We start from the raw sequence: 23,621 nt of genomic DNA, 5'->3' as shown, positions 1-23,621 counted from the left end.
TCTGTATCTAATAGAAAACAAGGAATCCATCGCCTCTCAAAGGGATTATTCCTATAAATGAAGGAAATTCTGTAGTAAAAATGAACACTAATAATATTGCAGTGGTGAGTTGGTGTGTGCGTGCCAGTGGATGCATGGCTGATACTTGATCACTGTTTGATTGTGATGATGTGTGAGAAGAGTTGCTAATACAGTAGATTTTACTGAGACAACTCTGTTACGCTGACTGACGGGAGAGGAGAAAAGGAAGTCAGAGGAACGGAACAAAAATAGATGAATAACTCAGTCTTTGCGAAAGCTATCCTGTGTTTTGCATTTGCATCCTGTGTGTCACCAAATCAAGGCCTTTTTTCAACATGCTAAGATTTGCCTGCATTTCACATTACTGTATAAAATATCAAGTCTGCAGACAAGTGGCTACTGCAAGAACCTTCCTGTTCAATACTTGAAATTTCTGAGTCAGAACAGCTTTTAATTTATAACTTCTAATTGATGATTAGTGCTTAGAGTAATCCTTGAACACACCCTTTGCTTCAGGACCTCATTGAGGATCCACTGAGAATGCCATTGAAAGACTCACCTTAATCGTGGAAAGAAAATCACATAACTTCTAGGGAATAAAGGAATCTTGAACAATAAGTAGTATGAGTTTGTGAAGAATAGCTCCTACTGTAAGATCTTGATTACTCCCCTTCCTGCTCCCAAATTGCAAAATTACTGGATGCAGGGAAAGTTGTAGATAAAATGTTTGGATTCTGTTACTGCAGTTGATACTATTTCATGAAATCTCACACTCAATACAGGTGAGCTTTAGCAAGAAGCATTGTCCTATGGTTTGAAAACTTGCTGAAGGATTTAAATAAAAGTTAATGATAAACTCCAAAGTATCAAGTTTTCAAGGAGGCAGCTAGCTGGGGTACCTTCAGGTTCTGGGTCAGCTTTGGTCTTATTTAGTATCTTCATTGATTCATTACAGTTTGTAAGGCACTCTGAACCTGGTAGAAAAGCCAATAAATAAATAAATAAAATCTAGTAGACGTAGGGGACGAGCCGGCACTGGCAGGGAAATAGATTAAATGACCAAGTAGGGTTTTTTTCCCCATCACTAACTTCTGTGATTCCAAGTGACACATGGCAATTTAGCATTACTGGGTGAGGTCTGAACACATTACCTCCTGCCAGCTCAAAGAATAAAAATATCCTGAGAATTCGATCTGAGCCTGCTTCATGGCAGTGCAGAAAGATCACTCTTCCTACAACCAATTGTGTAGGTGTTATGTTCAAAACAGGGCAAAAAAACAGTGAGCGGAGCTGGGTTGATCAAAAACTGAAAACATGCATACGCACAGGGTTATTTTCAGTAATCTTGGGCCAGATCTTAAAGTTGTTACTCAAACAAGAACTTCATTGACTAAGGAGTTGGCTCCTTAATTCCCTTTTTCATGCATGAAAAGAGAATCATCTCAAGTCTTACTTGATCAAACATTATCTTTAACACACTTACTTCCCATATAGCAATAACGATCAGTTACCCTATAATGATAAAAAATGGGCCAGGCTAGTCTGATCATTATAACTGTTTTACACTGTGTAACAAAGCAAATCAGCCTAATTATTAATACATAGGGCCCTACCAAATTCACGGCCATGGAAAACATGTCATGTATCGTGAAATCTGGTGTCCCCCCGAGAAATCTGGTCTTTTGTGTGCTTTTACCCTATACTATACAGATCTCACAGGGGAGACCAGTGTTTCTCAAATTGGGGGTTGCAGTGGGATTGCAAGGTTATTTTAGGGGGGATCACAGTATTGCCACTTTTACTTCTGTGCTGCCTTCAGAGCTGGGCAGCCAGAGAGCGGCGGCTGTTAGACAGGCGCCCAGCTCTGAAGGCAGCGCCCTACCAGCAGCAGTGCAGAAGTAAGGGTGGCAATACTGTGCCATGCCGTCCTTACTCCTGTGCTGCTGCCTTTAGAGCTGGGTGGCCAGAGAGTAGCGGCTGCTGACTGAGGGCCCAGCTCTGCAGGCAGCAGCGCAGGAGTAAAGGTGGCAATACCATACCACGCCATCTTTACTTCTGAGCTGCTGCTGGCAGCGGCTCTGCCTTCAGAGCTGGGCTCCCGGCCAGCAGCCGCCACTCTCCAGCTGCCCAGCTCCAAAGGCAGTGCCACTGCCAGCAGCAGCGCAGGAGTAAGGGTAGCAGTATCGCAATGCCCTCTACAATAACCTTGCAAACCCCCCCCCCCCCCCCCCCCCCCCCCTTAATTGGGTCAGGACCCCTACAATTACAATACTGTGATATTTCAGGTTTAAATAGCTGAAATCATGAAATTTACGATTTTTAAAATCCTATGACCAAAATGGACCGTGAATTTGGTAGGGCCCTATTAATATAGGGTAACATTTTCAAAAATGCCTAAGTGACTTAGGTTTGGTCAAGGTTGTTCCAGTTTAACTAAAGCTGTGATTTTTATTCTGATGTAATTAAACTAATGCAACTTAATGTGTCAACACTTATGCAGGATTAAATGTATGGAAATTGGTTTAGCTTGCATTGATAAATGTGTAGGTGCAAGCTGAACCAATGTAACCAGTATTAAACCTACAGAAGGGGTTACATGCCAAAAGTTGCACTGGTTTAATTAAATTGATTTTACGTTAATCTGGTGCAACATCTGTGTGTAGACAAGCCCTGTGTCCTAAGACACATAGGCACTTTTTAAAATGTTACCCATAGTGTACGGCTAGAGCAGGTGGTGTGTTGAACCCCCCAAATAGATATGGTATGATATTTCATTATAATGTTTGTAAAAGAGAGATGAAAGGTATTTTGTATTACAGTCATACACTGTGTGAGTCTGAATGATTCAGGCCTCGCTCTGTCATCCATCATGTGCTGCTGTACACAGAGTATGGAATGAGAAGAACTTTAAACTTCTCTGCTGAAAGACAGATGGCATTCTAAAGCAAAATCAAATGGCTCAGCACATGGAAATGAAGTGAATCTCCCAACATAAAATAAGCTGAGTTGTGTGGATATTTCATATCAGGAAACTGATTTTTTTTCCATGCATTTTGCTAAACTTTCAAGAGTTCAGGGAGATTTCTAATCATATGCACACATTTCCTGATACTTCTTCAGGATAAAGTCAGTTCTGCTCCATAGTGTTCCAAAATTCTGACTGTGACAGGTATGGCAATATCCTGCAATATCTTGGACAGACCTCATTGAATTCAGTTAGATCTTACTGTGTTAAATTTATGTATCACCGTGAGCCAGGTATTCTATTTCATTCCATGGGGTGTGGGACCCCAGCTCTCCAAGAACTAAGAACAATGGGGTACAATTAGACAAATTCGATCAGATTGTAAAAACCTCCTGAGAGGCACCACCACCTGGAGAGACTTGCATATACTGGTTCAAACTGGATTCTCTGGAGACCAGCAGACAAAGAATGGACTTTTGGATAAATAAACTGAGTTTAAACTGACTTGGGGCCTTGGTTCTGATCCAGCAAATGGACAGGATGTACGGTCCAAAGGGAGGGCCCCAATCCTCTAGGGAAGAGTTGGAAGGACTGACACCAGCCAGAGTCTTTGTGGAGTTTGGGGAGAGGGCGTGATCTCTAGTAAGCGTATTAGCATGCACGTAGGTTTTTTAATGGTTTTCAATATGCTTTTCCTGTAATGCTTTTACCTTAAGAATAAATGTGCTTCCTTAGAAAGAGCCAGGTCATAACACCTGTGGGTAACTACTCTGTTTATACCTCTGAGAAGAAGGCAAAGTAGGCCTGCTTAAACAGTCTGGCTTGCTAGGGAACTCATAGTGTAGGTAGGAAACTGTGCAGCCTGGGAAAAACCTGGTCAGGATAGAGAGAGAGACAGGCCTCTGCCCAAAAGAGGTGATGGCTGGGGAGCCAGAAGCCTGAGAGTGGGTGCCCTTGCTTAACCTTGGAGGAGGAATACAAGTGCCATTGCTCTTAACTATGACATCACCCAATCAGAAATGTAGGAAGGACCATAAGAGTGTTGAAAACAAGAGCTAGTCAAAACTTTTTGAATTTTCAAAGTTTTGACAAAATTGGGAAAAGTGTTTTGAATTTTTCAACCATTTCTATTGAAAGCTATTGTGAATTCTTATAATTCTCTGAGGAAAAAATACACACGAGTTATAATTATAAGTGGAAATAGAATTAAAAAACAACTGTTGAATATATTTTGCTTCTAGTTTACTGTAAATGGCAATGCACAAATAATTGTATTGCATGTACAGTTCCGATTTTAACAATTGACTGCATTTAGGCAATTGATTTTACTGCATTATTAGGTGTTTTGTAATAAGTATGTAAGAATACTTGAAAAATAAGTTATGAAATAATTTTCAGAAACAAGATATTTAATGCCTATAAATATTACCCAAAAAGTTCTATGGTGTATTACCTGCAACACAATTTAACTTTATAAATATACCCACATGAAAATAGCTACATTCCTTTACTTAATAATACTGAATTAATATTTTAAAAGGTAAGATGTAAGGTTTCTTCACATAGCTGACATGATTACAAAGTGTGTGTGTGTGTGTGTGTGTGTGTGCGCGCGCGCTTACCAAAGACCTAGGGCAAGTTCCCTTAAGCTGTAACTGGCATTATCTCCCATACAGTCATTTAGTAGAAGGAAGAAAATGATTGAAAGAAAAATGTCTTAATACCATAGGGTAATAGTTGTTGTCTTCTTTCATGCAGATAATTTAACTACTTCAGCTAATTGGAAGGAGGAATGAAATATTGTTCTGTGTCAGGATAGCTTGAGAATTGAATAAATTATGTCCCGGCATTCAATTGACATGTCTGGGTACATATCCACAATGATGCCTAAGGATGTAGCCATGCACTGTAGTGAATCTTTACCTCTTAGATTTGATTAATGTGTACGCTTTTAAAGTCTTATATGAATGCTTCAATATAAGGTGCTGTAGTGCATTTTCTATTCAGATGTTATCTGTACCAGTAATCGTATTGAAGTCTGAACAACAGATAGATGTGGGGGCAAATTGAAGTTTGATTTTTTATTTTTTGCAATCTCATCACAAGATATGTCCATGTATAGTGTATTGAAAAGTATAACATAAATATTTCTTGGGAATGTACCCAAAATTATTGATATCATTCCAAACAAGCAAAAGATTAAAAAATTCATAACACCATTTTACTTATATATGTTTTTCACTATTATTCATTCTGACCCATTTTGAGAGCATAAAACACATTTTTGGGGAAGGATGAAAACTTCAAGTCTTCAGTTGTTTTCTTTAGTGACCCGAGACAATTTTGAATGGATGCACCAATTATTCATCTCATCTCATCTCATCTAGCTTAGATTATACATGGGTGGCAGGTATAATAGGCTACAGGAGGTTCAGCCTCCCCTGGCGCAGCCGCTGGACGCTGGTTGTAAGTTTGGTGGAAGTTTTTGCTTATTATTATGCCCCATGCAGGTTGTGGGGCGGCCAAGGAGGCAGTATCTGCTATTCAGCTTCCTGGGTTCATCAGGAACCTCTCTGGACTCCAGGGAGATTATTTGGTGAACCCTGGGAAGCTGAATAACACATACTGCCTCCCCAGCCACCCTGGAATCTGCATGGCGCATATCAAAAGCTCAGGTTCTTCTTCCAGAAGAGAAGAGACGAGAGCTTTTCCCGCGGGGTGGCTTGGGGTCTAGAAAGGTATGGCACCGCTGTGGAGGCTCTGTCTGGCCCAGGGCTCCTTTGGCCATTGGGGGGGAGGTGCTCAGAGCTCCAGTTGGCCCAGGGCTCCTCCAGCCGAGGGGGGGACTCTGGGCGGAGGGGGGGAGGCTTGTGGCTCCGGCCATGGAGGGGCAGGGGGTTTCAGGGCTCCAGCTGTGGGGGAGTCGGCGCAGGCGGAAGGGGCGGAGCTGGGAGCTAGCCTCCTCAAAGGGGGGCTCCACCCATGCTTATATATTCACAATGCTTCCCTCTCGGTGGCATCTCGATCATTTTCAAATTATTGCCCAATTTAGGCATCATTTCAAAGTACAGAAGCCTTGCCATGGTGGTGGGAACCCTTGTCTTTATTGCAACAAACATGTTTTCAGGGATTGGGTAGTGTGCCATGAGCTGAGTGCCTCCTAGGTAAAATTCATTCCTGTGCAGAGGGCCAGCTCAAGACCTGTGCACCACTTAAATCCCACTTGTACTCCCCCTAGTAGTGCTAAAGTGGGGTTTAAGTCAATGTAAGGCTTTGTGCTGCCCCTCTGAATAGAGGTACACTTTACCCCTATGATGTGCTGAGTGCCCTTAACTCCTCTTGTAGTCAAGCTAAGGGCATTCAGCCCCTTCCAGCATTATCCCTTTAGTGAGTAAACCCAGATAGCCTCATAAATACTCAGGTGTTCTAGATCAGAAGAGCAAAGTATGTTGGCGAGAGACTCAGGTGAACCATTAGAAGTCTAGCTGGTGAGTATGTAACAGGCCAGGGAGCTTACATTCATAACTTTGCTAGACATTAAAAATCATGGACTCACTAGAGACACCAGTTTTATGAATTATTACACCAGTCTGTAACCCACTAACCCTACTTTGTCCTAAGACTGCAGAGGTGTTAATTGCCCACTTCATCTTGAATGGTCTCTTGCAACATGTATTAACTTCTTATGCTTAACAATCTGTTCTACCTTGTATTTAGCTGACACACTCTGAGTACCTTTCCCAGACGTGAAGAAGAGCTCCATGTTGCTCCAAAACTTGTCTCTCTTTCACCAACAGATGTTGATCCAGTAAAATATATTACCTCACTTACCTGGTATCTCTCATGCTGGGACCAACATGCCTACAACACCGCAAACTCTATTATTAGACTTTCTATCCCCATCCAAGGAGGAGGTTTTCCTTTAGTTATTTTTCCAGTATATTTGCCTTTATTTAGTGTCTTATACTTTTAGATACTCTTAAATCCTTTAAAAATGTTGCTCTGTGAGGCAAAGAAACTGATGATTGTTTTGTTGAACCTACTCTTAACGAGCGCAAACCAGTTTCACTTGCTTTAATCTAATATTTCAGATGCAGTATTTAGTAATATGTTGATTTTAATAACCTTAACATTAGATATGACATAGTGAGATGTATTTACACATAATTTGCTGTAGTGTGCTTTCCATCCAGGAAATTAAAAATGTACTGAATGGGCATGATTAGAATTTACACTAGTATAAATCAGAAGTAATTCTGTTGAAGTCACAGGAGCTACACCATGTAAAATAACATAAGTATGATGATCAGGTGAAATTCACTTTATGTTACATAGTGTTAAACACACTCTAAAAGTGCTCATATTCTTTCGCTAGGGCTCCAAGTTAGCAAAGCCCTGATTCTGAAAACCATCACTATTCAGAACAGCACTCAGGTACATATTTAACTTTGAGCTCATGTTTAAGTGCTTTATTGAATAGGGATTTCATTCATCAGTTGGGACTTTCAAGATGTTGAGTAACTGTTACAAAAATGTCATTACAGTTCCTTTATTTGTCTTTTAACTGTTTATTTTTAAATATTAATACCAAATTTTGTATTGAAACAAAAACTTTTTTTGTATATATCATACTGTCTCTTACATAACCCATCAGCAATGAGCCAGTTCATTTGAAATTATCAGATTAGGAAGCCATCTGGTGTAGCAGTCAACATCTGCATTTTTAAAAAAAATTGCACCCAAGTTATAGTACACACTTAACAGGATTTCTGATTTCATTTAGGGAAATCCTGTATGGCAAACAGCAAAACGGCCTCTGAATATCCCATTTGCATTATTTTGGCAGGGGGAAAAAATGCAGATTATCATGAAAGAATACTTTTTTTTTTTTTCCAGTTTGCTTACTCTGTGCATTTGACAACATATTGTATATGGTTACTTTTTACTGTTTGCCTTCTATTCCTCCATTGCTTTTATAGGTCTTTCACCCAGGAATAAGGGGGAGAAAACCTTTTTCAAATAGAGAAACATGTGATTGCAAAGCCACAAAATTGACAGGGAGACTTATGGGCAGGTGTGGTATCTGAAACTACTTTTAACACGGTTTTTGAAATTGACTAGATGCCAAGTTGACAGCATTCCATTAATTCTAAGATGAGTAGTTTGTGTCTTTTGTTCTAGACACATTCCCAGTACCCTTAGTATGGGTGACTGCATCTAAGGTACCCATTGCTCAAAGCATAGTTGTAATTCAACTAATTGAACAAATATAGATATTTGTAAGACAAGGTAATTCCATCAGTTCTAGCACTAATATCGCACAGATGCATTAATGCTGGCAAATAACCTCACAGGCAGAATAAAATGGTCTTTAATTTTGTAATTGGCAACAAATTTTAGTCTTGTCTCATGCCACAGAACACAAAGTTTTGTGTTCAACTTTAATAAAGCAATGTTTGTGGGATGCTTGGTGGAAGTGAATCATAAGGGAAGTATGTTTTCCTCTCGGGAATAACATCACCATTTGTTTAAAGCAGATGGCAAAAGGGATTAAATCACACGGCAGTGTGATACCAAAGTGAAAAATATGTCATTATATGTCATCTGCAATTAGCATATTTCAACCAACACTTGCTTTTGGCCTCCGTAGTTGTAGGGTCTTATACTTCTGTTACTAATTCTGTCAGTGAAAATATCTTATCTAGTCTTTGAACCACAGTGGATGAAGTGGTATTACATAGCCTTATAATTAAGATAGTTAACTAAGTGTCATTTTTATAATGTCGGCTAATTTAAATAGAGGATTTCTTGTATAATTTTACTCTTTCCAATTTCCAATGTCCCTGTTTGAGAGTTTTGTTAATTAGGAGATAAGTCTAAAATAGCATTATACTTCTATGGAAGTGCAGTATTCAGATTAGTCACCCCCTTCCTTCGGACATACCACTGGCATTTTATATATTTTACATATGTGGGCACCTCTTACTCAGTGGTGTCTTACATGCCAGTTTCTCACACAAAAACAGGATAATGGCCAAACCTTTCTCATTTTACTCACACATGTAGTCCCATTGATTTTGGTGGAGTGGGCTTTGATGTCAATGGGACTGCTAGAATAAGGAGAAGTAGAGGATTTGGCTATGTAGGTATAAAAAATAAAGGCCATCATCAACCTTTACATATAGACTTGGGTTTTGGGGGCGGGGGTAGATAAGGCATGTGGTCGTTCCAACAGCATAAATCGAATGGAGACAACATGCAAGTTTTCAATCCATTAAAGTGACTCTATCCCCGGAGTCTGTTAACTGTAACAATGGCTACATACTTATTTACGTTTATTCATTCAGATTTCTGAAATATAGTTGTAGGTGTCCAACCCATAAATTAGAAACCACAAAGTAAATAAAGGACGCAGCATCCTTGGAGAAGAGACCAGAAGGACAGGCTTTGTAGCATGCCCAGAAGGTTAGCAGATCTGGAATTTGGAGAAGTGGAGTGGGACAGGGGAGCAAGTTCCAACACGGAGGATCCCCACCCACTCAGTCCTCAGCTTCCTCTTCTTTATGTTGAAAGAGCTCAAACTTGAGAGGATCTGCTGATCTCACATGTGACGCTGTGTCCTGGAGAGAGAGGTGGTCTCTCAGGAAAGGGAGCCATGATACAATAGAACTTTACTAATTGCTGTTTGAGGTTAAGAAGAGCTGATGGGGAGGCTGTGTTTCTCTTATTCAGTATGATCTATGGGTGTAGGCTTGGTAGGGTGCCTTGTTTTAATACATTATTAAAACTGTTTCATATAAATTTTGTAATGCACTTAGAGCCTGGAATAGATGCAATGGACCAATATGAATAAATAATGTGCTCTAATGGCCCAGAGAAACCCTTTGAAGATAAACAAATTTTGCAAAATAGGATGCAAGTACCCTCAATAAAAGTCATGGCTCCTGAATCACAAAATGTACCTGGCTTGCTTATTGTGAAAAATGCAATCTAGCTTTAATTATTTATGACAGTACTTTATAATATTCCAGGAAATGCCCTGTAGCAAATTATAGAAAAATAATGGAGTCTTAGTAACATGAGACCTCACAACAGTATCTGCTTAATATTTGCTAAGAAATTTTGGGGGCAGATTGTCTGTCTGTCTGTCTGTGTCTTGTACTGCCACCTATCACCATAGTATCCGAGTGCCTTCCACATAAAATGTATTGGCCATAGTGAAATTCCTAGTAAACTTTATGGAATCTCTGGCTTGCCTTCCTTATCTAGTTATAGAAAGCTCTTCTTTGGGGAGGGTGTTTTGGTGTGGTAGTGAGTGAGGAGGATGTTGATGATGTCAGTGTTCTGTTTATGGTAGAAAAACTTTAGCAAATCGGAAGGTTTTGTAGAATTTTCTAAAGGTATGTCTATATTCGAGCTAGAAGGTGTAATTTCCAGTTCAAGTAAACATACCCTTACTAGCCGCCTGAGTACAATTCCATCCAAGTGAGTACTCAGGTGGCTAGCCAAATACTCATATCACTGGGGCTAGACTGCTATTTTTAGTGTGCTAGCGGGATCAGAGCTAGCACAGGTATGTTTGCTTGAGTGGAAATTACACCTCCCAACTCCAGTGTAGACATACCCTAAAGGTTGGCCAGACTGGATTAATCTAATCTCCTCTGGAAGTTTGTTCCACAGCCAGATCCTCCAAATGTGAATGCTAATGAGAATAAGTGAAGTTCTACTCTATAGTGCAATTTTATTTTGCTTAGAGTCTTTCTTCCAAAAAAACCCAACCCCACTTCAAAGAGTATCTGTAAAGAATATATTTCCAGAATTCAATAATACATAGCAGACGAGGCGAGAAATTGGTCTTAATATATGCTGCAGCATTTCCATAAAAGCATAAAAATATGGAGAGCAATTTTGGACTGCCTTCAGAAATGACTGGAGAGACATTGCAGTAGTTTGAGAATGTGACTGATATGGTACCAGTTTTTACATTCTGGGAGGAGATGGCCTGCAGTGTCACCTGATGGGGTCTGGAGAGCTAGCATTTGGGAAGGTCATAAAGAAGGGACTAGCAGTAGTTAAAGCAAGGGAACATGACATTACAATTGTGGATTACAGCAGATGTGAAATCAGAGCAGCATCCTACATGGGCACTGCTGCAGGATGTGGTGATAGATTTTTAGTAAAGGGAGATGAAGGAAGTGCTGATGAATTCAGACTCAAGGGTAAGGCCAGGGTTATGGATAAAAGAGACAAGTGGGGAAAATGAAGGTCAAGGAGGGAGGAAGAGTAATGTCTGAGGTTGTCCCTTTTGCTCAAGAGAAGCACTTCACTGAAAGGAGTTGAGAGAAAGCCACAAGTTTATTTGGCAAGTGTTTTTGCCAGCCTTGATGTAAAATATTCCCTTTGGTTTTACGCAAACTGTTTCAACAGTGTGTTTATCAAACAATCTAAAAAGAGCCCATTTCAATGTATTTAATCACACCCCTAAACTTCCTGTGTCTGAGATGCAGGTAACACAAATTACATGCCAAGGTTTAGTTTTTGCAGTATTTTTTGTAAATGACCACAGGAGGTGAAATCATCACAGCATGCTTCCTGCCAGTGCTGATTAGAAGACAAAGCAAAGTCAGCAATGGCCACATTAAGATGACTGTCAGGAGATCCCTCACAGACCAGAAAAAGGGAACATTTCCTTGTTTGTTGATATCAGTGGAGCATGAACATTTTTTCACTATAACCATCAGATAAGAGGCTTTGATCACATGCTTCCACTTTTAGTGATGCCCATGGTTTTCCTACAGTAATCAGCAGCTTCTTCCATTAAAGGGTAAGATAAGCACATAATGAATTTAAAACAAGCACTTGGCATTATTTTAGCTACTGAAATGGCTCTTCACATTGTTTTCAGGCCTTTTGTACTCGCATCACCTTGGGTTTTGGTCTTGTCAGCTTTTATAAGCTAGAAAGTTGAACTTGGTCAGTGCTTAGGAAATCACCAAGTAAAAAGTGTGCATAGTACCTCTGTAGAAGGCACTCTTCCTTCTGTATGGGTAATGAATCTGTGACCTAGTATTATATTATGGCAGTATTAGTCAAAGAGTGGGGCACAGCCCCTTGAGGGGCATGTTGAAGGATGACCTGAGAGGTGGGGACAGTGGCTATAGTTCTCTAGGATCTCAGCTTTCATTTTTTAAATAAGTGTCTGTCTTTTATGAGTGCAGAAAAGCCTACAAAATATCAGTTTAACCAATGCAGTGATGTCTGCCTGAGTTTGCAGAGAGCCTGAAACGATAGTTTTGAGGGATGAATTGACCTTTTCATTTCAACAGGTGCTAATTCAGATGTCAATGATCATACTTTAAATGACTGCATTGTTAACGATTTAACTGTACATTAACATATGTAGGAAAGGAGAGAGAGATTTACTATGATCATCTACGCTAGCATTGTGTCCATCACGGAGTGCAAAGGGTTAGTTGAGGTAGCAGAAGATGTATAAATGAAAATGTGTAGGCTTTTAACAGTATGTGGCAGTGTTGTGGGGGGCAGATACAATTGGTTTGTTTTTTCCTGAAGAGGATACAGCTTTCAAAAGTATGGGGAGCACTGTCCTAAGGTGTGGTTTGTTACAGAATTTCTGTTTCTCCAGTGAGAGCTCAATCTGAAGCTTTAGCTACTTACTGTAATTTGTTTTAACTTCACTATCCTGGCTAAGTTCCAGCTCCGGTGTTTACATTACGTGTGGTATCTACCTGTGTTTCCCCAGTTTTATCAGTTGGATAAAATATTCTTTACTTTCTTTCTAAAGCTGATGTTTGTGTAGTATGCTGGCACAGATTGGCTACTGTGATGGATGAAATGATCCCTATACATACAGCTGGTAACATTCTTTGTGATTCTTTTGTATAAAAAAGCGTTCTAAGGTTTTATGATTATTTTCTCTTGATCATTTGGGTGCAGCTGTGTTTAATGAGCTGGAAAAGAAGTAGGTCAATAAAATGTGTTCATTGTTCGCAGACTATCCATTCGAGTGTGTGTGTGTGTGTGTGATTAGCCATCTAAGGGTTCAAAGCTTACCACATAGACAACTTAGTAGAGAATTCACACCTAATTAAATCAATATTAAGCAATATCTGACAGCTGGTAGGCAGTGCTCCACACTGAGGTGAGACTGTAGGCATTTAATGTGTAGAAGGGTGTGATTTCAAGTAAAACCTGTTTTTAAATCTCTGCTGTTAGTGTCCAATGGAAATACTGTAGAAAGAACGTGTTTTAAAAGCTGTGCACTTTTTAAAGCCAGCACAATTGTTGACACATCTACATAATAGGATAAAAACCAAAACTAAATATTTTAGCCTAAAGGAGGTCGCCTTCAGCTCAAATGGTGAAGAGACCTGTATATCTGATGCTGAAGGTCCAAGATTTGAACCTTGTTGTCAACAATGGTATCTGAGAATCTTTACAAAACTGTTTTTAATGACCCCACTCCATAGGTCATCAACATGGAGTTGCACCCATTTAAGCCAGCCATGGACTTGGTCCAAAGGCTCTTAACTGAACCTTTCTAAACAATTGGGAGGCTAAAACAAAATCCATGCTGCTTTGTTTAAACTAATAATTGCACAGATAATAGGCATATATAGGCCTGTGACATTCCAGTAATTTTACCGTGATCAACAATCGAAGGCAGAGACAGAAAAAAAGATTATGCTGTCACAGACCTTTAATGTCATAGAACCAGAACTCGGATTCCTTCATTTTAAATCTACTAACAACAAAATACTCAAAAGACTGACAAGGCTAATTAACCCTGGGTCTGTTTTGATCTAATTGCTCATCTGCTTTTTGTGAAAAGATCTCTCATGCAGGAGGATGCTTGTTTGCCTGAGAAATGTAGCAGCTGCTTTTTCTTCTGTAGGACTGGTTAAAAGTAAAGGGCAGCATTAAAATTCCTAGGTCGATTTTCAATCTTATTCAGCTGGTTAAGAAATGGATTAGGCTTCTCTTTCCTCAGTGGTATGAGGGTCAGAATTTTTCTGGGTGTGTGAGAGAGGTTCAGAACATTTCCAGTTTCCAGTGAGAAGCCTTTCATGGAGGGATAGTTGAAGTAATGCCAGACCCTCTGAGACACCAAAGGCCTGCTTGTGCCCATCCCTCTGTGGAGGGGGGGAGTGGGTGCAAGAAGCCTTCCCCCTTCTGTGCAGGGCGTGGGCCAGATGCACTTGCCTGAATGCAGAGAGACTGCATCTAGCAATTGCGTTGGCACCCAATAACTCATTGCCTCCTGGCACCCAATGGGGCAGCACACTTTATCCTGTCCTCTCCCATGGCTGGTTGTTCACAGCCACAACTGAACCCCTAACATGTAAAATCGATTTAATACTGGGAAAATACTTAGCATGTAATAAAAATCAAACAACCTTCAAGTAGTCTGCACCCCAAAAAAGGAAAAGAGCCAGAGACTCCATGAATCCCACTAGGGACTTGGTTATTGCTATTGATTTCATATGCAAGGCACTCAGATACTACAGTGATGGGCAGAAATAGACATATGCAGTAGCAATGTAGACTGGAATTTTCAAAGGAGCATAAAGGACTTAGGCACTCAATTCCCATTGAATTTCAATGGCTGGTGGATGCCTAACTCCTGCCTTTGAAAATCCCAGGCTCAATCACATTTACACACAACACAATACTTTAGGCTTCTGCCAATGCTTTCCATTATGTAGGAATGCTGCTTTCAGGGTTAAATACAGTACCTCTTCCATTTCAAATAGCTTTGGGCTGAACTCGACATGTCAGCTGTCAGTCCAGATGAACATGGGCTAAAACCAGGCGCATGGTACAAAAACTGTTTCGTTGTAAAGGAAAAAATGGAGGAGTTTTTTTTTTTCTTTAACTATTTGATGCAAAAAGTAGCTGAAATGTACAGTGTGTGGCTGTAAACATCACAGGAGCCCCGTTCAGTGTGTTAAACTGGTTCTGCGCAGAACATGACAACAGTTGGGATTGGTGGACTGGGGCAAAGGAATTCTACACCTACTCCATGGGGAAGCCACTGCATATGGACCCTAAGGCGGGCTGAGAGGAGAGAAGGAATCTGAGTCAGAGCAGGAGGGAGCTGTAGGGGATTTTTTGTTATATACACACACGTTTTGTGGTAGGGTTGCTCCCTAATTCCCTGACACCCTATCTGTCTGTCCTTCCTGTCTGCTCATTATGGTGTTTGAGCACTCGAGGCCGACCTCAAGAGCACTGTTTCCAGGGCAGAATGGTGGTCAGGGAGACCATTTGTGGTATTTAATCAATACAGCATGACATGGGACTGAAGGTGGCGAGTTGGTTTGTCTTACACTGTCCAGTTAGTCATTTTCCCTGCTGCATTGCCATTAGGGTGACCAGATGTCCCGATTTTATAGGGACAGTCCTGATTTTTGGGTCGTCTTCTTATATAGGCTCCTATTACCCCCCACCCCCCCCAGCCCCGTCCTGATTTTTCACATTTGCTGTCTGATCGCCATGCCAGTCCCTTGAGGTGCAGGTTATGTTAGTTTTGCACATGCGCTGCATCCTCGATTGGTGCAAGTTCCATTGCTTTGTCATTTGCACCCATTTTCTGACCACTTTACACCTAAATTAAACCACATTTTATATGTCAGCTTTTGGCTCAGACTTCCATGGGAGCTGAACCTGCTTATACTTGCCCTCTGTCGTTCCAGTTTGGCTGTACAGAAACTACATCCTTATGAGTAAAATGTTCCTTGCACAGTTCATTTACATGCACTTTAGCCAGCTGGCTAATATCTGCTCTCATTTACATTTAAACAGAATTTGATTCATTTTTAATACTGAAACTGCCTATGTGTTTCTGTGTCTCAATTGTTTGTGGACTTTAGAGCTCACCAGCTATTGGAACAGCCTCCGGCTCCTTTTGACATAAATCGTCATTGAATGGTTTCAGTAACTCTAATTTAAACATACATACATCCTCAGCTGAGGGAGAAGGGTGGCTTGAAGCCATTTTTCCACTGCATTTATACTGGGCTGGCCTGGGCTGAAGCAGCCCCCAGTGTAGCATACAGCAGTCTAGGGCTACTCAAAGTCACCCAGTTCCTACCCTTTCCTGCCTTCGACACGCCCTCTGGGGTAGGGTAGTTGGAGTAGAGTCTGACCAACCCAGCATTCTCCCCTGCTCTCCTTAGCTCTGCCTAGAGGAAAGGTAGTGCAGCTGAGGATTTGGCCTTGTGTGTTTAAATAAGAGTTAGTTAAACAGTTAGATGGTGATGGTATATTTTGTTTAGGAGCTACAGGATGTTTTGAGGCCAGCACCAGGACTAATCTGCCTGAGGGCTCCCCTTTGTCAGGAGGAACCCTCAGCTGCTCCTCCAGGGCAACTTTCCACTTGTTTCATGCTGCTGAAACTGGGACCAAGAATCTGGCCCTCAGTTCAGGTTGGCTGCCACGTCTCCTACCTTTCCCACAATATCTGCTTTTGCTGGGGTTAGAGTCACTGGGGAAGTAACATCCTGTTCAGCACAGCATGGTTATATGCAATAATATTAATGATGTCAGTGAGAAATAATTGAATCATGAAGGAGCTGGTGCAGCCAGGTGCTTATCACATCTTGTGAGGGGCTTAGTAAAAATCAGTGGGAGCTGATGGTGCTCAATACCTCACAAGAAGTGTTCTGGTTTAAACCATGTTCTGCAAAAGAGGTCCGTGTTGGAGCTAAGCCAGAGTGGTCACCTAAAATTTGGAAATTTGCTTCAAAGTTGGGGGTAGGGGGTGGAAAATCAGCAAAAAATGTATTGCTTAATCCTAAATATAACAGAGACACACAAGGAAGATTATGAAACTGATTTTGTGTCTGGTCTAGGCACGGGAGTAAGATGGTACCCACCAAAAGAAGCTCACACAGACAGCCGTCTTGTACCTTTACCCATAATCTACAGCAGCTTCTTACCTCCATTGCGTATCAATACTAGAGAATAATACTTGACTATTTATTTCTAGCAGAAATGCACATGACTATTATAATTTCTTCCTTTTTGTAAAGGAACTCTGTCTCAGTGTGGATAGTTTGTATGAAGAGCCTCATAAAGCACTGTTCTTTTCAGCTGTCACTACTATGCATAACAAGAGAGCAGGATAGCATAACTGTAAACGTACAGCAGGCGCCATTTGTTCAACTCTTCCTACACCTGAAATACTTATTTGCTGTTCTGGAGCAGTTCCTTCATTCTTCCCCAAGCAGCTGCTGTCATCATGGCATCTTGCTGCCTACTGTGGTACCAGCTGCTCTCTGGAGAGGTCTCATGGCACTGAAGCATTGAGACAGCAGGCACCCTCTCCACTCATAGACTGATTATGTCATCTTTGGGACACATTGTGCTTTTATTAGGCAGGGCCTATGTTCCGGCCTACCCAAACGGCAGCCAAGAATGGCGCTTTCCTCATCTGTCAGCTTACACAGAGCATTTATAGGCCAAAAAATACTTGTCACCCTCATAGTGGCTGAAACTTCCCCTATTTGAGACTCATGCTTCCCTGAACTTTGAAAGAGCTATTTTTAAAGAGCTTCATAATAAAGCACTGGCTACTCCTAACTTTGGCTTAACCTACTCGGTCCTTCACAGTTCTCATGTTCCCTCTCCCCCTGCCTCACGCGTTAGACCACAAAGTGCGGGCCTTTGACATAGCATTGTAACATCACAGAGGTCACCTTCCTCTGCAGCATGGGGTCACTTGCAGGTTTAAACTAGTGTAAATAGTGAATTTTCTGTAACTTGAAGTCTTTAAATCATGATTTGAGGACTTCAGTAACTCAGCCAGAGGTTAAGGTTCTATTACAGGAGTGGGTGGGTGGGTGAGGTTCTGCAATGTGCTGGAAGTCAGACTAGATGATTGTGATGGTCCCTTCTGGCCTTAAAGTCTGAGTCTATGAGCAGAATTACATAAATAATTTCTTTCAATAGTGATGGAGTCAGAAGTGTTTCCATCTGCTGTAAATTTTAATGCTTGCCTCTCATTGTACAAACTGAACCATTTGTGATCAGAGTTTCAAAATGTGTTCTCAGTTTTCCAGATTGGGTTAACTGAGGAATAGAGGGAAGCAACTAGTCCAGAGTAACAATGAAAGTCACTGGCACAGCCAGGATCAGGACTCAAGACTTGCTGATGCCAATACCCTGAGATGAGTCCTCGTGCAATGATGCCTCCTCCCTGTGATGAAAGGTGCATCTCAGAGGATGCTTTTTCCTTTGGAAGATGTATCATTTTACTGTTATGCTATTTAGCAAAATAGAAGAACCTGAGTTAATCTAGAAAGCTTAATTTAACCAAATATCTTATCCATCACAATGACACATTTAAAACACAGTAATACTATTGTAACAATTGGTTTAGAAAGTAAACATGGATTGAAGTGTCTGCATCACAGGCAGTTACACTGAAGATGTGAACGGCTGAATCACTTTGCTGAAATATGTAGATGTCATTGTTAAACCAGTAAGCCACTCAAATTAATCCGAGCCCACTGCACAATGTAGTATACTTGGATTTCATCTTACACACACAGAACGGAGGCACAAGGTAGATTGACTTGTCTTACGTCGCACTGGAAGTCTGTGGCTGAACAGTGAAATCTAAATAGTTATAACTAGACTTGGCAGAATGTTTTATTTTTTAATAATTTTGATGGATATCAATGTTTTCTTAGATTTGTATTGATTTAAATTTTCACAGTTGTGGGAAATTATGGGGAGGGTCAGACAATTATGTTGAGATACAAAAAGTTAGTTTTATAACCATTACAACACAAATTGTCAAGATCACGTGAAAATATACAAAGTAAATATCCTTAAATCAAATTCTAATAAGTTCTCAAGCAGTGTTTTTCTTAAATTTGTCTTTCTGTAAATTTTGATTATTTTCAATGGAAATATTTTTGTCGGTTTGTGTGTGTACAGTGTAATTGACGTTTACCAACATTTACCGATTACATCTAATCCTTCCAAGCCTCACTATACATCTAACTACAGATTGCAAGTACAAATCAGATAGACTTGTAACTCCTAAGATTTGCTCCCACAATTGGAGTTTCAGTGCTTGGACAAGGTCCCTCACCAAAGGCTGTTAAGCAAAGTAAGGAGTCGTGGGATAAGAGGAAAAGTCCTCTCATGGATCAGTAACTGGTTAACATGCAGGAAACAAAGGATAGGAATAAATGGTCAGTTTTCACAATGGAGAGAGGTAAACAGCGGAGTCCCCTAAGGATCTGTACTGGGACCAGTGCTATTCAACATATTCATAAATGAGCTGGAAAAAGGGGTAAACAGTGAGGTGGCAAGACAGTTGCAGACAATGCAAAATTACTCAGGATAGTTAAGTCCAAAGCAGACTGTGAAGAGTTACAAACAGATCTCACAAAACTGGATGACTGGGCAGCAAAATGGCAGATGAAATTCAGTGTTGATAAATGCAAAGTAATGCACATTGGAAAACATTCCAACTATATATACAAAATGGTGGGGTGTAAATTACCTGTTACCACTAAAGAAAGAGATCTTGGCGTCATCATTGATAGTTCTCTGAAAACATCCCCTCAGTGTGCAGTGGCAGTCAAAAAAGCTAACAGAATATTAGGAACCATTAGGAAAGGTATAGATAAGACAGAAACTATCATAATGCCATTATATAAATCCATGGTATGCCCATACCTCAAGTACTGCGTGCAGTTCTGGTCACCCCATCTCAAAAAAGAGATATTAGAATTGGGGAAAAAAATACAGAAAAGGGCAACAAAAATGATTAAGGGTATGGAACAGCTTCCATATGAAGAGTGATAAAAAAGACTGGGACTGTTCAGCTTGGAAAAGAGATGATGGGGGGGAGGGGGATATGGAAGAGGTTATAAAATCATGAATGGTGTGGAGAAAGTGAATAAGGAAGTTTTATTTACCCCTTCACATAACACAAGAAACAGGGGTCGCCCAATGAAATTAATAGGCAACAGGTTTAAAACAAACTTCTTTAAAACAAAAAAGTACTTAACACAATGCACAGTCACCCTCTGGAACTCGTTGCCAGGGGATGTTGCAAAGGCCAAAAATATAACTGGTTTCAAAAAAGAATTAGATAAATTTATGGAGGCTAGGTCCATCAATGGCTATTAGCCAAGATGATCAGGGACAGAACCCCATGCTGTGGGTGTCCCTAAACCTCTGACTACTAGCATCTGGGAGTGGATGACGGGGGATGGCTCACTTGATACCTGCCCTTTTCCGTTCATTCACTCTGAAGCATCTGGCAGCGGCCACAATTGGAAGACAGGCTACTGGGCTAGAGGGACCATTGGTCTGACCCAGTCTGACCATTCTTATGTAATTTATCTGCAAGCACAAAAATGCACCCACAAATAAAGTCTCAGCCTGGCTGAAAATACACCCCATTATGTGCTGTGTGACAGTGTAATACCTTTACGAAAGGGGTGGGCTCACTAACAAGGGCAAACAGAACATGTATTATGTACTGTATGCTGCCTTTCAAACCCTTCTCTTACAGTATTTATGCCATTCCATAAGTGCACACACAATAACTACAGAATAGACAAAAACTTCTTTTATGGATATAGTTGCTTATGTTTTTAGTAACATAGTTAAAAACAATGCCATCAGCCCAAGCCCTTGGAAAGCAATGGAAAGATATCCATTGATATCACTGGGCTGTGACTAAGGCCTACGTTGTGCTTCACTGTAGGGTACATTCCTATAGTAACAGCTTTTCTTTATGCACAATTACTGTACGTACACAGTGGTGGTTTAACAAATTGCCAATCACAAAGTAAGAATTTTGTCTGTCAATTCTGAGTCTGAATCAGCTGTTTATTGTACCATTGCCTCTGTATGTGTTACAGATTTAACTGCATCCCAGATCCGGTGTCCAAGAACGCACAGTCTGAATCCCGGCTGCACCCAGGCCCAGCCGCTTGCTGATGTTCTGCTGGTGAACCCGCAGTCTCACAGCTCGCAGGATGCAGAAAACGGAGCGAGAGTTGAAGAAAATATTGTTTACCTCTGATCGCGCATTTTCTAATACCAGTAGCACTTTGGGATGAAATTGTATTTTGCTTTTCTAACTGTACGCAGTTGCTCCCTCGATGACCAAAAGGCTCTAAGAATAGTATTTAATATTCAGTGCAAGATTTTCCCCATCATAAATATAACAATTAAGTTATTTTTTTAAAAGCATTTTTTTGTAATCGTTAATTTATGACACATGGTTTCCAATGCTTCACAAGGAGCAACAGAAAGAAGGACAAGCTCAAAGGTAGTGATGTTTAGAACTGTCATGAAGACACCATCATAAGACTGCTGATATGAACTGCAAAGATCGGTGTTGCTTTTCTCTTGAGTTTAAAAATGCAGATTTCCGTGTTTAGAGATAAGTGCCTGCTGTGTGAGCTTTCATAATATGAATCAGTAACTTTTTAACAATAGTGATATGATAGGGGAAGATGGAAGAGTGAGCCTGGGGGGCTGTCATGTTTATAAAAATGTACTCTGCTTGGAGGACTAGCTGGGTTTCTGAGTTCCTAGCCTTGCAGCTTCGCAGAGCTGGGTTCACACATGGCTCACCTCACAAAGGAGGCTGTCTTTGGGGGTCTCAACTTAGACCTTAGCAGAAGTCTGTTCACAACAGAGAATCAGTCCGCGTTTGGGATGATTTCTGTGCACAGGTGCTGTAGGTCAGTTTGGCGATGTATTGTGGTATAACTGTGCCTGGTTACAGAAAGTGCCCTTACTTACATTAGCATTAAAATTCACCAAATGAAGCTTTCCCACAGGGAGGGAAAAGAAGAGAAGAACATGTAGCATCTTTAGTCTAACTGAATCCCATTGAGACTTCACTGCTTTTCCATAAAGGAGGAAGCCACCTTTCTACTTTCACTCAGTATGTTAGAGAATAATAAACCAGGACCTGTTCTTGGCTTTTGTTCTTCAGAAATCTTTGTATACTTCTGTTGGATTTAATAAATATTCTGTACCTCTCTGGAAGGTTTTAACTTTCATGACATTCTCATGCTCTGAACAGAGTTAGAAGACCTTCTTTTAAAATGTGTGCTGTCCGGTCTTGTATCTGCACTCTGCTACTGTCAAACACAGCAATGACTGAACTCCAAACAAATGAATTACACCAGACTAACTGAAATTGGTAGATAAACTGATTCACATTTCACATAGGCCTTAGATCAGTGGTTCCAAACTTTTTAGTAAGCGACCCACCAACTGTACTTTGTCTTTTTTTTTTTTTTTTTTTACAGTCCAACCAGGGGCCGGGGGCGGGGGGAAGGGGGGGATCACAGGCCAGCATCCTTCTCCTCCAGCATTGATCACCTGCAGCACCACCCTCCACCCCCCTAGGCCGGTGTGGGAGGCGTGGGAGCTGGAGTGGGATACTGATTCCACAGCAGCAGCTCCTGTCCCACGGGGCTGGGCTTGGTTCCCTGCTCCAGGTGTTGTGACCTGGTGCATGGGGTCACAATGCTGAGTGGTTGTGTGACCATGGTTGCAAGGTCACAATGCCTGGAGCAGGGTCCAGCCCCATGGGACAGGAACTGCCACTATGGGTTGGGTTCGTTCTCCAATCCTCCCTCCGCACCGGCCCCGCAACCCATCCAGAACCTTCCCGTGACCCACAATCCACCATTTGGGAAATACTGCCTTAGATAGTCACAAACCTCTACCAAGGAGTTGATAGCTTTATAGTAGATTTCTATTCTACCTGCCTGTTGACAGCAGGCCAGTCTTCTGAACATAATGCCTGCACCCTCATTGTAATGACTTGCTTACTTCCTATTGTTGTAAACTGTACTTCCAGTGAGTGGGATTAGGAATAGTCCAAAAGTGGCCTTTTTCAAGCTTGATGTCATTGGGTTAGCAGAATGGGTAACTGACTCTCACTTAGACTTAAGCAAATGAGAGGCTTATTCCCCAAACACATTGGGCCAGCTCCACTGCTGATATTAATTGGTGTAGCTCCACTCATAGCAGCTGAGAATCTGCCCATAGATCTGTTTTAGGTGGTGTGCTAAAAGTCCAAAGACAAACTATTGAACTAGATGGGCCACAGTTCAAAAGTCAGTATGGTAATTTTTACAATCAGTATCTTCACGGGGAAAAGATTTTACTTCTCTCATCGAGTTCATTGAGGAGGCTGGAAAGCTCCAGAAGTAGCTGGCTTGTGCTTCAGCTGTTGTTGAAATTCCTCAGACCCCCTAACATCAAGCAATGTCTTTCGCTCACCTGTGTTTACAATAAAACTTATGAGACTGAAGAAGGCAAAGGCAGGAAACAGGTGGCCTATGGATTTAGGTATTTGAAATGAAGAAAGTATTTAAAAAATAGGCCAGCATGCCATAGGCAGGTGGTCTTTAAAACAAGACCTAGTGTGCAACCTGAACTCTTGCCATTATTTAGACATTTCTAATATTTAGCTGAACCAAAACATGAGCTTTTAAAAACTAATGAAAATCAGCTAGCTCAGGCTAATAACAATGAAATCGCCTCCTTGAAAAAGCACTGTGCCTTTTCAATAACCACCTCAGTAGACACGTTTTCCATGCATTGTCAGGAGAAT

At 41.0% G+C, this 23,621-nt stretch overlaps 1 protein-coding gene across 1 annotated transcript in view; it reads left to right on the top strand.

The window, feature by feature from the left end:
* ARHGEF28 (Rho guanine nucleotide exchange factor 28) overlaps nucleotides 1-21,950 on the top strand; it is a 144,022-nt gene extending 122,072 nt beyond the window's left edge. The window contains exon 36 of the mRNA XM_029910919.1: nucleotides 20,899-21,950. Within this exon, the coding sequence (XP_029766779.1) occupies nucleotides 20,899-21,062 (164 nt within the window). The 3' untranslated portion in view covers nucleotides 21,063-21,950. The remainder of the gene's footprint in view (nucleotides 1-20,898) is intronic.
* Nucleotides 21,951-23,621: the final 1,671 nt, after the last annotated feature.

Source organism: Terrapene carolina, unplaced genomic scaffold (assembly GCF_002925995.2).
Source record: "Terrapene carolina triunguis isolate 2854851 unplaced genomic scaffold, T_m_triunguis-2.0 Scaffold69, whole genome shotgun sequence".
Lineage (NCBI taxonomy): Eukaryota > Metazoa > Chordata > Testudines > Emydidae > Terrapene > Terrapene triunguis.
This window is presented reverse-complemented; position numbering and strand designations above follow the sequence as displayed.